The sequence below is a fragment of the Oncorhynchus tshawytscha genome, linkage group LG25, assembly GCF_018296145.1.
Source record: "Oncorhynchus tshawytscha isolate Ot180627B linkage group LG25, Otsh_v2.0, whole genome shotgun sequence".
Classification (NCBI taxonomy): Eukaryota; Metazoa; Chordata; class Actinopteri; order Salmoniformes; family Salmonidae; genus Oncorhynchus; species Oncorhynchus tshawytscha.
Genome location: NC_056453.1, coordinates 17,215,629 through 17,230,448, shown reverse-complemented (window position 1 = coordinate 17,230,448; position 14,820 = coordinate 17,215,629). Strand labels below are relative to the sequence as shown.

Sequence of the window (14,820 nt, the reverse complement as noted above, 5' to 3'; positions counted from 1 at the left end):
ACAAAATAAATATTGGCCAAAAGCCGGCTATTTCGGGCTAAGGAAACCCTGATCTTTATGTGCACTAATATCAAAGGCAATGATCTTGACGCTATGATCTTAAAGCCATATCAAATATATTAGTTGTAAAATAGTTGCTATTGAGCTCAAGATTAAGATATGACAAATTTAAAATTATACCCACAGAAAGCTGAGAACAACTGTTGCTTCCAGAGCTATGTATTTGTCACAAATGGATTTTGAAATGTTATATAATCACAAGCCTTTTTTTATCTCTGGAAGAGTGGCTCGCTCATCGCAGCAGCAGGTCCCAGCGGAACAGGCCCATGGGCTGGGCAGACACTTTCATTACAGGAGTCATGAAGATGATGCACTTTTCTGTTTGACCAAATCAAGTTTTGAAACATTTGAGTGAGGTGACCATTTTATAATGAATGTTCAGATCGCACTGATGAGACTAAATAAATAGTTTTACTCGTACAGCCAAGTCAAAAGGTCACAAAATGCTACTAAAGGGTCATAGTCTGGAGCCCTGCCCCTTGACATGCTGTAGCTATATTATAATCAAAGTTTTGTCGTAAGTAGTCAAATTCCTTGTGACTGTCTAGTCACGGCAACTAAGCTTCTCCAAATTAGTAGCCTAAACGTTTTGTAAAATAAACATTTTGACTCTAGGGGCTGGTGATCACTAATGGTTGGTCACAGGCAGACAATTTAAGATATCCTCATGATCTGTGGAGTACCGGCTTTTGGTGTGCATCAACGTATTTTGTTTATGCTTCTCAACATTAACTGGAATGTAGGTAGCAGCCATCTTGAAATGAGGTCATCGGCTCGGAGAAGAAGTATTTGATACACTGCCGATTTTGCAGGTTTTCCCACTTACAAAGCATGTAGAGGTCTGTAATTTTTATCATAGGTACACTTCAAACTGTGAGAGGCGGAATCTAAAAATCCAGAAAATCACATTGTAAGATTTTTAAGTAATTAATTAGCATTTTACGATATGCCAAGGCAGGATACTCTGAGCGCAGCCCAATCCAGAAATCTGGCAGTGGCTTCTGATTAAATTACATTTTTACAGAACGGCTTGTTGCAATTTCGATGAGGCTCTCTTGTTCAGATATCGGTAAGTGGACTGGAGGCAGGGCATGAAAGGGATAACTCACTCAGCGAAGCACCTATCACATTTGACATTGTCCGTAAGCTTGAGTTCATTTGCACACAAAAAAAAACATACAATGATGGAAAGACCTGTGTGTTGTCCTTGTTAATGCAGACAGAGAAGAGCTCCAACTTCTTAATCATAGCCTCAATTTTGTCCCGCACATTGAATATAGTGGTGGAGAGTCCCTGTAATCCTAGATTCAGATCATTCAGGTGAGAAGAAACATCACCCAGATAGGCCAGTCGTGTGAGAAACTCATCATCATGCAAGCGGTCAGACAAGTGAAAATGATGGTCAATAAGAACTTGAAGCTCGTCTCTCAATGTAAAAAAAAAGAAGTCGATACTTTGCCCCTTGATAACCAGCGCACTTCTTTCTGTATGTTGTAAAAGTGTTACATGGTCGCTGCACATATCATTGCATACTGTAGAAAATACATGAGTTCACAGGCCTTGCTTTAACAAAGTTAACCATTTTCACTGTAGTGTCCAAAATGTCTTTCAAGCTGTCAGGCATTCCCTTGGCAGCAATAGTAATAACAAAACTCGTCAGCCTGTTCTTGTTCTGAGAAATGAAGGCTATACCATGCGAGAAATTGCCAAGAAACTGAACATCTGGTACAACGCTGTGTACTACTCCCTTCACAGAACAGCGCAAACTGGCCCTAACCAGAATAGAAAGAGTGGGAGGCCCTGGTGCACAACTGAGCAAGATGCCAAGTACATTAGTGTCTAGTTTGAGAAACAGACAGTCTCAAAAGTTCTCACCTGGCAGCTTCATTAAATAGTACCCGCAAAACACCAGTCTCAACGTCAACAGTGAAGAGGCGACTCTGGGATGCTGGCCTTCTAGGCAGAGTTGCAAAGAAAAAGCCATATCTCAGACTGGCCAATAAGAAGAAAAGATTAATATGTGCAAAAGAGCACAGACACTGGACAGAGGAACCCTGACTAGAAGGCCAGCATCCCGGAGTCGCCGCTTCACTGTTGACATTGAGACAGGTGTTTTGCGGGTACTATTTAATGAAGCTGCCAGTTGAGGACTGTTATCGTCCTGTCAATTGCCACTGCAATGAAGGTGTTTGATGAATATTTTCGTTGTCGAAATGAACACGGGTATAACTCTCTCTCTCTCTCACCAGGTGTTGTGTTGTGTGGACAAACAGGGTGTATTATCCTGGCCTAACCCCAGTCCAGAGACCGTGTTGTTCTTCAGTGGTCGCGTGGAGCCGCCTCACAACGACAGTCAGCAAGACCTGCGAGACGACCTGTCTGTCAACTCCTTCTGCCGCATGGAGACTGACGATGACCGTGACGAGGTGCGTTTTTGTGTTTTGAGTAGACAAGAAGGTGTATATTTGGGGTAGTTGGGGGTATACGTCTGTAGATTGCTACTTTTTCATCAATTGCTCTTAATCTTCTCCTGTTCTTGCCCACTAAAATCAGATGTATCGTTCGGTTACCTATAAGGGCTCTTATTGTCTACGAGTTCCTGTAAGTGACATTTTAAACCTGTAGTACTAGAATATAGAACGTCAATGATGATAGAATTGCTCTCTTTTTTAGTATCTAGTTTCCATTGTCTTCCGTCAGATGGAGTCGTTCTAACGCGACACGACCGTCGCGTTATCTGACGTGAGACCATGATCTAGTTCCTTTAAAGCATCTGAGGTAGTGACTGAGACACGTTTTGACAGTTGATAGAATCTTTTCAGTGATTGAAAGTCTGATTTGGCTGGTCATCCTATCTGTCAGACCCAGGAGGGGGAGGCTCTGCTGTGTATGCCAGTGATGGATGGGATGGGGGGCGGGCATGAGCCCAGTGAGACTTCACATGACACCGGCCGTTCCGAAGACACAGTTCAGCCTCGGCGGCAGGCGCAGGAGACACGCACCAAACACCCCTCAGGATCTAATGTCAGCTTCAGCCACAACACCGAGGGAGGGGACCAGGGCCCTGAACAGGTAAGGCGCGCGTTCACACAAACACACACAATATATCAATCTCTTGTCATCACCATCTTACAGCACAGCATTCATTCCCCTCCTTTTTCCCATGTCTCTCTCTCGCCACCCCTCTCTCAGGACATGGTGGGTTGCTGTGACAACGACGCGGAGGACTACGTGTGTGACTACCACCTGGAGATGCTGAGTCTGTCTCAGGACCAGCAGAACCCGGTGAGTATCCAGTTCGACGAGCAGGGCTGGCAGTGCCACCTGCCCAGCCTCAAGCCCCTGGGCCTCAACATCCTGCTCAACCTGTGCAACGCCAGCGTCACCCAGCAGCTCTGCCGCTTCTCCGACCACCTCAGTAACCTGGCGCTGCAGGAAAGCCATGGGGCCGTGCTGCCCGTCCACGTGCCCTGGGGACTGTGTGAGCTGTCCAGGCTTATAGGTGAGGATGAGGAGAAGGAAGGGAAGAGATGCACACCTACACACGCATGCATACACACACACTGACCCCTTCTATTCCACTCTTTTTCTTCTCGTGTGTTTCTCAGGGTTCACTCCCGGTGCGAGGGAGCTGTTCAAACAGGAGAACCACCTAGCTCTGTACCAGCTGCCCTGTGGGGAGAAGGCCAAGGAGTCTGTCCCTCGACGCCTACACAACTTCACCAAGAGACAACCTCCCATCAGCCACCTCATCTCCCTCTTCATCAGAGACTCCTCTTCCAGTGAGAATAGCTAGCGTTTTCTTCCTCTATAGCTCTTTTATTCTTTGTCTTTCTTCCCTCTCGCTCACTTTCACTCCATCTCTCTGGTTTCACACTCGCTCTCTCCGTCTCTTACCCTCTTTTTTTAGCCTTGACCTCTTTCTTGGAATTGTTTTGTTGCACCTCTGTGACCCCTGACCTCTCACCCCTAGATAACGTCCAGATGTTGTCTCACGGCTCAGCTGACCTCATCCTGGAGGCCTGCACTGACGTCTGGGACGGATCTGACATCTATCCCCTCTCTGGCTCCGACAGGTCAGAGCAGCCTGATGACAACCATATAGCAGCCTGATGACAACCTTATAGCAGCCTGATGACAACCTTATAGCAGCCTGATGACAACCTTATAGCAGCCTGATGACAACCTTATAGCAGCCTGATGACAACCTTATTGCAGCCTTATGTAGTCTTATCACAGCCTTATTGCAGCCTTATGTAGTCTTATCACAGCCTTATTGCAGCCTTATGTAGTCTTATCACAGCCTTATTGCAGCCTTATGTAGTCTTATCACAGCCTTATTGCAGCCTTATGTAGTCTTATTGCAGCCTTATGTAGTCTTATTGCAGCCTTATGTAGTCTTATTGCAGCCTTGTGTAGTCTTATTGCAGCCTTGTGTAGTCTTATCGCAGCCTTGTGTAGTCTTATCGCAGCCTTGTGTAGTCTTATCGCAGCCTTGTGTAGTCTTATCGCAGCCTTGTTTAGTCTTATCGCAGCCTTGTTTAGTCTTATCGCAGCCTTGTGTAGTCTTATCGCAGCCTTGTGTAGTCTTATCGCAGCCTTGTGTAGTCTTATCGCAGCCTTGTGTAGTCTTATCGCAGCCTTGTGTAGTCTTATCGCAGCCTTGTGTAGTCTTATCGCAGCCTTGTGTAGTCTTATCGCAGCCTTATCGCAGCCTTATAATAACCTAATGAGCAGACCCGGCACCAGGATAAGGGGGCTGTTGAAATCAGTGAGGGGGCACAATTTTGGGGGGTTCTTGCATTGGAATTATATAGAATTCTGCTTATACCACAATAAACATAAAGGCCTTCATGCATTATTCACTCTTTATATGGCTACCCCCCTACAGGAAGAAAGTTTTGGACTTCTACCAGCGTGCCTGTCTGTCGGGCTACTGCTCTGCCTTTGCCTACAAGCCCATGCAGGTGTCCCTGTCCAACCAGCTCAATGGGAAATGTGTGGAGCTAGCCCCCGGACCCAACCTCTTCTCTGGGGTAGAACTGCCCTCCACCACCCCTATCAAATACGACTCCCGCAGGAATTCCTGGAGCTCTGATGGTAAGGGAGGAGTCCAGAGGGTGGGATGAGGGGAGAGGAGAGGGTGGGAAGAGAGGATGATGCAGCTACACTTACAATGTGTTTTGTGTTGTACCTTAGTGTGACTTTTGCTTATATTTATTTTCATATTTTGTCCCCCTCCTTTTTCTCTCTCTCCCCTGACATCTCCATAGAGGGTATAGGAGAAGGTGTGGAGAAGGATGACTGTGTTCAGGCTCTGAGTGGTCAGATCTTCATGGGAATGGTGTCCTCCCAGTTCCAGGCTCGTCTGGACACCGTCAGGCTCATAGACGCTCTGGTCACCGCCTGCATACGCTTTGTCTACTTCTCCATGGAGGACGAACTACGCAGCAAGGTCGGTGTGTTTGCTGAGATGTTTGTGGTGGTGACGATGTGGTGGTGACGATGTGGTGCAGTACGGTGTGTTTTCTGAGATGTTTGTGACGGTAAAGCTGACGACAATGGTGACAATCTGCCTGTCTGTCTGTTTCTCCTGTGTATGTGTAAGGTGTTTGCAGAGAAGATGGGCCTGGAGACAGGGTGGAACTGTCACATCTCTTTGACCCCAAACAGGGACAGTCCCTGTGACGGTGCCCCCAACAGCCCAGGCCAGGACTCCCTACATGATGACCTGCACCAAGACTCCCGAGATGAGGCAGAGGGGCCGTTGTTACCAGAGGAGGAGACTGCTGATGTTCCCAGCTTCCTGGAGGACTGCAACAGAGTACAGGACAAATACTGTTTGTCTTTCCTTCTCTTTTCTTCTCGTTTTCTCTTCTCAACTGTGACTTACACCTGTTTCTTGCTAACCCTTCTCGCTCTCGCTCTCTCTAGGCGAAGCTACCTCGTGGTATCCACCAGGTTCGTCCTCACCTGAAGAACATTGACAACGTGCCTCTGTTGGTGCCTCTCTTCACCGACTGTACCCCAGAGAGTGAGTCAGAACGTATTACAGTTCACTTCACGTACATGAATCAACCTTTTCTGCTTTAGACTATGCTTAGTATTTGGTACAAAGACATTACTATGTTTTTAATATACAAATCAATTGATCATGGTATTTAAGTTTATTTTATCTCAAGATTTGCAATGTAGCTATGCTTGTTACAGCTACACTGAACAAAAATATGCATTTAAAGTGTTGATCCCATGTTCCATGAGCTGAAATAAAAGATCCCCGAAATTTTCCGTAAGCACAAAAAGCCTATTTCTCTGATTTTTTTGCACACATTTGTTTACGTCTCTGAGTGAGCATGTCTCCTTTGCCAAGGTAATCCATCCACCTGCCAGGTGTGGCATATCAAGAACCTGATTAAACGGCATGATCATTACACGGGTGCACCTTGTGCTGGGGACAATAAAAGGTCACTCTAAAATATGCAGCTTTGTCACACAATGCCACAGATGTCTCAAGTTTTGAGGGAGTGTGCTATTGGCATGCTGACTGCAGTAATGTCCACCAGAGCTGTTGCCTGAGAATTTTATGTTAATTTATCTACCATAAGCCGCCTCAACATTGTTTTAGAGACTTTGGCAATACGTCCAACCGGCCTCACAACCGCAGACCACGTTTATGACAACTTGTGGGCGAGCAGATTGCTGACGTCAACGTTGTGAACAGAGTGCCCCATGGTGGGATTATGTTATGGGCAGGCGAACACAATTGCATTTTACTGATGGCAATTTGAATGCACAGAGATACCGTGATGAGATCCTGAGGCCCATTGTCGAGCCATTCATCCACCACCATCACCTCATGTTTCAGCATGATAATATACAACCATGTCACAAGGATCTGAACACAACTCCAGGAAGCTTAAAATGTCCCAATTCTTCCATAGCCTGCATGCTCACCAGACATGTCACCCATTGAGCATGTTTGGGATACTCTGGATTGACGTGTACGACCGCGTTCCAGTTCCCGCCAATATCTAGCAACTTGGCACAGCCCTTGAAGAGGAGTGGGGTAAATTCAACAGGCCACAATCAACAGCCTGATCAACTCAATGCGAAGGATGAGGCAAATGGCGGTCAAATGAAATTCTGACTGGTTTTCTGATCCACGACCCTACCTTCTGTATTCCCAGTAATGTGAAATCCATAGATCAGGGCCTAATGAATTTATTTCAGTTGACTGATTCCCGTATTTGAACTGTAACTCAGTAAAATCTTAAATTGTTAGATTCATATTTTTGCTCATTGTACGTGTGTGAGATTGTTCTGAATCTTTTTTTGTGTGTGTGTGTAGCTATGTGTGAGATGATAAAGATCATGCAGGAGAACAGAGAGGTGACGTGCTGCCTGGGGAGCTCTGCCAACTTCCGCAACAGCTGCCTCTTCCTACAGAGCGACCTCAGGTACACGTGGAACAAACGCATGTCACAAACACGGCAGCGATTGCCTAGTTAATTTATAAATAGTCTAAGATGTGCGTCCATACATTCACTTACAACCTTATAACACAACTGCTTCAGGCCTTAATGAAATTATGAAGTCACAATACCGTTCCTCATAAACAAAGATGAATAACAACAAAACCTCCTGTCCTTCCCCCAGCATCGCCCTGGACCCCCTGTACCCGTCGCGGTGTTCGTGGGAGACGTTCGGCTACGCGACAGGAGCAGGCCTGAACGGGGAGGTGGAGGGTCTGTCTCCCCTCAGTCTCTCTGGTCAACTCAACACCCTGGCCTGTTCTGTCACCTTCCACCAGGGGGAGTCGGTCAGCATGGTCAAACTCATAGAACAGGTGAGACGCGTACACTTGCACGCACACAGAGATACAATATATTTATTTTACGTGTATGATTCCCTTCAAGGCGCGTCACACTACGTACGGCATCCGCAAGAGCTTCCTGTTCCTATTGCAGTGTCAGCTGACCCTGGTCCTCATCCAGGTGAGAGAGAGAACATGACTGTCCTTAGCCTCGAATTCTTGAAATACTAATGCTCTTTTTATCACCCCAGTTTCTCATAACAGCCTATTTTATTTTTTCTATCATAAAAGAGCTGAGGATGCAACAGTTTGAGCTGAATATTTTCTGCAAGCATTGTTTGTTTCCCTGCCGTTGTGTAGTTTCTGGCCTGCCTCGCCCAGCTCCCACCTCCCATGAACATCACTGATCTCCTCTGGCTGTCCTGCTTCAGCTGTCCACTGCTCAGGTATCACTGCTACTAACCATATGGGTTTCAAACTCAAATGTTATATAGTCGAACAGCATTACACATGATAACTATGTGTGTTGTGTTGGCAGTGTGTCGTTCTTAGGAAAGCCACCAGAAAGTTCTGTGATGAACGTGGCCACGGGGAAGAACCAAGATGCCATCCCCAGAAAGGTACGTGTTGTAGTTTACCCACACCGGCCCGGTTTTAGACGTATTACTGTACACTAGACCAGTTCCTGGAGAGCTACTGTCCTGTAGGTTTTCACTCTGACCCTGTTCCTGGAGAGCTACCGTCCTGTAGGTTTTCACTCCGACCCTGTTCCTGGAGAGCTACTGTCCTGTAGGTTTTCACTCCGACCCTGTTCCTGGAGAGCTACTGTCCTGTAGGTTTTCACTCTGACCCTGTTCCTGGAGAGTTACCGTCCTGTAGGTTTTCACTCCGACCCTGTTCCTGGAGAGTTACTGTCCTGTAGGTTTTCACTCCGACCCTGTTCCTGGAGAGTTACTGTCCTGTAGGTTTTCACTCCGACCCTGTTCCTGGAGAGTTACTGTCCTGTAGGTTTTCACTCCGACCCTGTTCCTGGAGAGTTACTGTCCTGTAGGTTTTCACTCCGACCCTGTTCCTGGAGAGTTACTGTCCTGTAGGTTTTCACTCCGACCCTGTTCCTGGAGAGTTACTGTCCTGTAGGTTTTCACTCCGACCCTGTTCCTGGAGAGTTACCGTCCTGTAGGTTTTCACTCCGACCCTGTTCCTGGAGAGCTACTGTCCTGTAGGTTTTCACTCCGACCCTGTTCCTGGAGAGCTACCGTCCTGTAGGTTTTCACTCCGACCCTGTTCCTGGAGAGCTACTGTCCTGTAGGTTTTCACTCCGACCCTGTTCCTGGAGAGTTACTGTCCTGTAGGTTTTCACTCCGACCCTGTTCCTGGAGAGTTACTGTCCTGTAGGTTTTCACTCCGACCCTGTTCCTGGAGAGTTACCGTCCTGTAGGTTTTCACTCCGACCCTGTTCCTGGAGAGCTACTGTCCTGTAGGTTTTCACTCCGACCCTGTTCCTGGAGAGCTACTGTCCTGTAGGTTTTCACTCCGACCCTGTTCCTGGAGAGCTACTGTCCTGTAGGTTTTCACTCTGACCCTGTTCCTGGAGAGCTACTGTCCTGTAGGTTTTCACTCTGACCCTGTTCCTGGAGAGCTACTGTCCTGTAGGTTTTCACTCCGACCCTGTTCCTGGAGAGCTACTGTCCTGTAGGTTTTCACTCCGACCCTGTTCCTGGAGAGCTACTGTCCTGTAGGTTTTCACTCTGACCCTGTTCCTGGAGAGCTACTGTCCTGTAGGTTTTCACTCTGACCCTGTTCCTGGAGAGTTACTGTCCTGTAGGTTTTCACTCTGACCCTGTTCCTGGAGAGCTACTGTCCTGTAGGTTTTCACTCTGACCCTGTTCCTGGAGAGTTACTGTCCTGTAGGTTTTCACTCCGACCCTGTTCCTGGAGAGTTACCGTCCTGTAGGTTTTCACTCTGACCCTGTTTTCACTCTAACCCTGTTCCTGGAGAGTTACCGTCCTGTAGGTTTTCACTCTGACCCTGTTTTCACTCTGACCCTGTTCCTGGAGAGTTACTGTCCTGTAGGTTTTCAATCCGACCCTAATCTAGCACACCTGATTCTAATAATTAGCTGGTTGATAAACTGAATCAGGTTAGTTACAACTGGGGTTGGAGTGAAAACCTACAGGAGAGGAGCTCTCCAGGAACAGGATTGGAGGGGAGCTCTCCAGGAACAGGGTCGGAGAGCCCTGCTTTAGACTATGCTAAGTTTATATTCATTTTCATGATTGGCCAACTCCAAATATGCTCCCTTCACCTCTTCTCGTTCTGAATCAGATGTGTGTTATCTATCTTAATCATGACATGTGTACCATGGCATTCCTTTTAACGTTTAGATTTGTGTATATCTACTTCCTGCAGACGCAGAACTACTTCCTGGGTTGTTTCCTTTTGAGGTTTGGCCTGACTGTGTGTGCCTACCTCCTGGGCTTTGGCTTCACGCTGCACGAGGTCTGCCTGAGGGCCAACAACCTGACCATGGCAGAGAACACCACCATCAGCTGTAGTGATATCCTCAGGGTCAGTTCGGCTCAGGACGCTCCCCATTGGTTCAGGGAGCTGTCCAACGGCCTGCTGCTCACTCAGAAAGTCATGGCTGGGTTCCTGGCCCTGCACACAGGTAGGAGGAGCTTTCTTTTTTGGGCTGGTGGGGGGGTATTCAATTGTTAGTAGTTACTATCTTGTCTCATCACGACAACTCCCGTACGGGCTCGGGAGAGACTAAGGTCGAAAGCCATGCGTCCTCCGAAACACAACCCAACCAAGCCGCACTGCTTCTTAACACAGCGTGCATCCAACCCGGAAGCCAACCGCACCAATGTGTCGCAGGAAACACCGTGCACCTGGCGACCTGGTTAGCGTGTACTGCGCCCGGCCCGCCACAGGAGTCGCTAGTGCGCGATGAGACAAGGAAATCCCAACCGGCCAAACCCTCCCTAACCCGGACGATGCTGGGCCAATTGTGCATCGCCCCATGGACCTCCCGGTCACGGCCGGCTGCGACAGAGCCTGGGCTCGAACACAGAGTCTCTGGTGGCACAGCCTTAGACCACTGCGCCACCCGGGAGGCAGGAGGAGCTTTCTGTGTCACTCTCACCCCTGCATCTATCAAGTCCGGTTGTATCCCAAATAGCACCTTATTTCCTATATAGTGAACTACTTTTGACCAGGGCCCTATATAGAGGGCCAAGATTCATGCCTTTATCTTTACGTTTTCTTTTCTTTCCATTTCTCTCGCCCTCCTTTCCCAGTGGTCATCTCTCTGAGCTATGTCCATCGCTCTCAGCCGCTGTGGAAGAAGAACCCCTTCAGCAACACCTGGTGGTGCCTCACTGTCCCCGTTGTGTAAGTGTGTGTGTGTGTTTCTGTTTGTGTGTGTAGCCTAACTGTTTCTGACAAGTATTAAAAGGCAGCTGCAATAGAGAAGTTTCAGCTTTTTTTGGCATCAACTGATACTCTTTACTCAGTCTTTCGGTGTTCTCCGCCCTTCCTCCCCACCTCCAGTCTGCTGGGTCAGTTGGTGCAGGCCACGGTGGACTACCAGCTGTGGCAGGACCGGTTGGCAAATTTGACCTTTGACCTGAAGGACATCCCCATGCTGGCCTGGCTACTTGTCTCCCTGTCCTCCCTGGTGGTGGTGCTGCTCAATGAGGCTGTCAAACTACACGAGATACGGTAAGATGGAGGAGGGGGAGGGGAGGAGAGAAGTAGGAAGGGGAAAGGATGAGTCTATTTTTTTATTTAGCCTTTATTTAACTATGCAAGTAGAGTAGGAGTGGTATGATGAGAGGGAGAGAAAGGCAGAAGATTGCGGATGACCGAATGGTTGAGAGAAGAGGATTAGAGAAGGAATAGTCATGTGGGGCGAAAAACTGTTCTTATGTGTTGATCGGTCCATTCCTTCTGTCTGCAGGGTGAGGGTTCGCTACCAGAAGAGACAGAAGCTACAATTTGAGACCAAACTAGGGATGAACTCTCCCTTCTGATTGGCTCAGACAATGAACAGAGGGGCGTGGCAATACATGCTGGGAACCAATCAGCCCTTGAAGTTGGTTCTAACTGCTGACACTGGGTCAGATCGTTTCTCATCCCTCTTGTTTGTTAGGATTGGAGAAAGGGTAATATGATCCTAGATCTGTGGTTGAGGGGAACTTCTACCTCAAGCTCATAATCGCACTCCTCCTCAGTGCCCATTGACCTAAACCCAGGAGCACTCAACCCACCTCAGCCCGAAAGCACTGGCTCCTAGCAGGTAGCGCTAACCTCAACCAAACTGCTACACATGCTGGGTGGTTTATCACTGCGATAATCCAATCTTTTCTTGGGGTGGGGGGGGATCCTTGTTTAAATTGTATTATGGTATAATTTTTTTTATTTTTATAAAAGAAAGATCCCAAAGCATTTTTTTTTTTTACTTTTAAAAGAAAGGCAAACAAAAACTGAGAAGTATTTATAATATTGTGGAACGTTATTGAAGGCCTGGGGAATGATTTACTGTAGTTCCTGCTTAGGGATGGGGGGTACGCTCTCCCACGGTCACTGTTCTATGATATTGTCTCTCACTATCACATAGGGGTTATCACACTTCAGCATGTTCCTCCTTTCTTTTGCCCCAATACCAGACAGGGTTCCCCCCCAGGATTTTTTTCAGCAGCGGTGGCTAAGTAAACGTGGGGGGCTAGTTGGCGTGGCCAATGGTGTGGATTTAGAGGCCATCCTCTTGGCCGCAGAGGCAACATTTAGCGGTTTTAAAGCAAATTTCCTGCAATTTTGCCATGGGGCGGAGAGAACATTTTACAGTTTTAAAGATAATTTCCTATGGCTCATGCCATGTTCTTACGCTATCTGAGTGACTCCGATAACTATAACAAAATCAAAGCCATGACATTTTGGGAATTTTATATTCTAGTTTTATTTTGGTGATTGTTAATCCTCAAAGATGATCTAAGTAAAAAAAAATATTGCTCCATTATCTTTTCTACATACATTATATATGGTTTTAATCGTTTAAGTTTACACTGAAAATATTTTATCATCCCAAAAATGATGATGCACTACCGTTCAAAAGTTTGGGGTCACTTAGAAATGTCCTTGTTTTTGAAAGAAAAGCAAAAAAACATTGTCCACTTAAAAAAAACATCAAATTGATCAGAAATACAGTGTAGACATTGTTAATGTTGTAAATGACTAGTGTAGCTGGAAACTGCCATTTTTTAAAATGGAATATCTACATAGGCGTACAGAGGCCCATTATCAGCAACCATCACTCCTGTGTTCCAATGGGATGTTGTGTTAGCTAATCCAAGTTTATCATTTTAAAAAGCGAATTGATCATTAGAAAACCCTTTTACAATTATGTTAGCACAGCTGAAAACTGTTGTCTGATTAAAGAAGCAATAAAACGGGCCTTCTTTAGACTAGTTGAGTACCTGGAGCATCGGCATTTGTGGGTTCGATGACAGGCTCAAAATGGCCAGAAACTAACTTTCTTCTGAAACTCGTCAGTCTATTCTTGTAATGAGAAATTAAGGCTATTCCATGCGCGAAATTGCCAAGAAACTGAAGATCTGGTAGAACTCTGTGTACTACTCCCTTCACAGAACAGCGCAAACTGGCCCTAACCGGAATAGAAAGAGTGGGAGTCCCTGGTGCACAACTGAGCAAGATGACAAGTACATTAGTGTCTAGTTTGAGAAACAGACAGTCTCACAAGTCCTCAACTGGCAGCTTCATTAAATAGTACCCGCAAAACACCAGTCTTAACGTGAAGAGGTGACTCTGGGATGCTGGCCTTCTAGGCAGAGTTGCAAAGAAAAATCCATATCTCAGACTGGCCAATAAGAAGAAAAGATTAAGATGGGCAAAAGAACACAGACACTGGACAAAGGAACTCTGCCTAGAAGGCCAGCATCCCAGAATCGCCTCTTCACTGTTGACATTGAGACTGGTGTTTTGCGGGTACTATTTAATGAAGCTGCCAGTTAAGGACTTGTGAGGCATCTGTTTCTCAAACTAGACACTAATGTACTTGTCCTCTTGCTAAATTGTGCACCGGGGCCTCCCACTCTTTCTATTCTGGTTAGAACCAGTTTACGCGGTTCTGTGAAGGGAGTAGTACACAGAGTTCTACCAGATCTTCAGTTTCTTGGCAATTTCGCACATGGAATAGCCTTAATTTCTCATTACAAGAATAGACTGACGAGTTTCAGAAGAAAGTTAGTTTCTGGCCATTTTGAGCCTGTCATCGAACCCACAAATGCTGATGCTCCAGGTACTCAACTAGTCTAAAGAAGGCCCGTTTTATTGCTTCTTTAATCAGACAACAGTTTTCAGCTGTGCTAACATAATTGTAAAATAGTTTTCTAATGATCAATTAGCCTTTTCAAATTATGAACTTGGATTAGCTAACACAACGGGCCATTGGAACACAGGAGTGATGGTTGCTGATAATGGGCCTCTGTACGCCTATGTAGATATTCCATTAACAAAATCAACTGTTTCCAGCTACAATAGTCATTTACAACATTAACAATGTCTGCACTGTTTTTTTGATCAATTTGATATTTTAATGGACAAAAACATGTGCTTTTCTTTTAAAACAAGGACATTTCTAAGTGACACAACTTTTGAACGGTAGTGTTAATAAAAAGAAAATGCATATAGGGGAAACACTGCCCGAGGAGAGTATCCCAATACCAGACGAGAAAAACACCTACCATCAGGTGATGTCTGGAGGAAATTGGATTCAAGTCAATATGGGGAACCTAGGGAAACACACTAAGCATTTCTCAGCAAGCAATCTCAAGGCTACTCTATAACCCAGCCTTTTAGCCAGATAATGAACATGGCATTTTCTAAACCAGAATGTAAGAGAATATATTTAGTTTTTTCTTTCTTT

General features: G+C 46.2%; 1 protein-coding gene across 5 annotated transcripts in view; it reads left to right on the top strand.

The window, feature by feature from the left end:
- Positions 1-13,068, top strand: part of LOC112224772 (transmembrane protein 94) — a 30,297-nt gene extending 17,229 nt beyond the window's left edge. For all 5 annotated transcript variants that reach the window (XM_042306035.1, XM_042306030.1, XM_042306032.1 and 2 more), the window contains 18 exons: positions 2,310-2,486; positions 2,923-3,132; positions 3,253-3,562; positions 3,669-3,842; positions 4,034-4,136; positions 4,952-5,160; positions 5,334-5,515; positions 5,669-5,884; positions 5,995-6,094; positions 7,409-7,517; positions 7,717-7,906; positions 7,977-8,054; positions 8,234-8,319; positions 8,412-8,493; positions 10,284-10,542; positions 11,174-11,267; positions 11,427-11,597; positions 11,836-13,068. In XM_042306035.1, the coding sequence (XP_042161969.1) occupies positions 2,310-2,486; positions 2,923-3,132; positions 3,253-3,562; positions 3,669-3,842; positions 4,034-4,136; positions 4,952-5,160; positions 5,334-5,515; positions 5,669-5,884; positions 5,995-6,094; positions 7,409-7,517; positions 7,717-7,906; positions 7,977-8,054; positions 8,234-8,319; positions 8,412-8,493; positions 10,284-10,542; positions 11,174-11,267; positions 11,427-11,597; positions 11,836-11,908 (2,823 nt within the window). In that variant the 3' untranslated portion in view covers positions 11,909-13,068. The remainder of the gene's footprint in view (positions 1-2,309; positions 2,487-2,922; positions 3,133-3,252; positions 3,563-3,668; positions 3,843-4,033; positions 4,137-4,951; positions 5,161-5,333; positions 5,516-5,668; positions 5,885-5,994; positions 6,095-7,408; positions 7,518-7,716; positions 7,907-7,976; positions 8,055-8,233; positions 8,320-8,411; positions 8,494-10,283; positions 10,543-11,173; positions 11,268-11,426; positions 11,598-11,835) is intronic.
- The last annotated feature ends 1,752 nt before the right edge of the window (positions 13,069-14,820 follow it).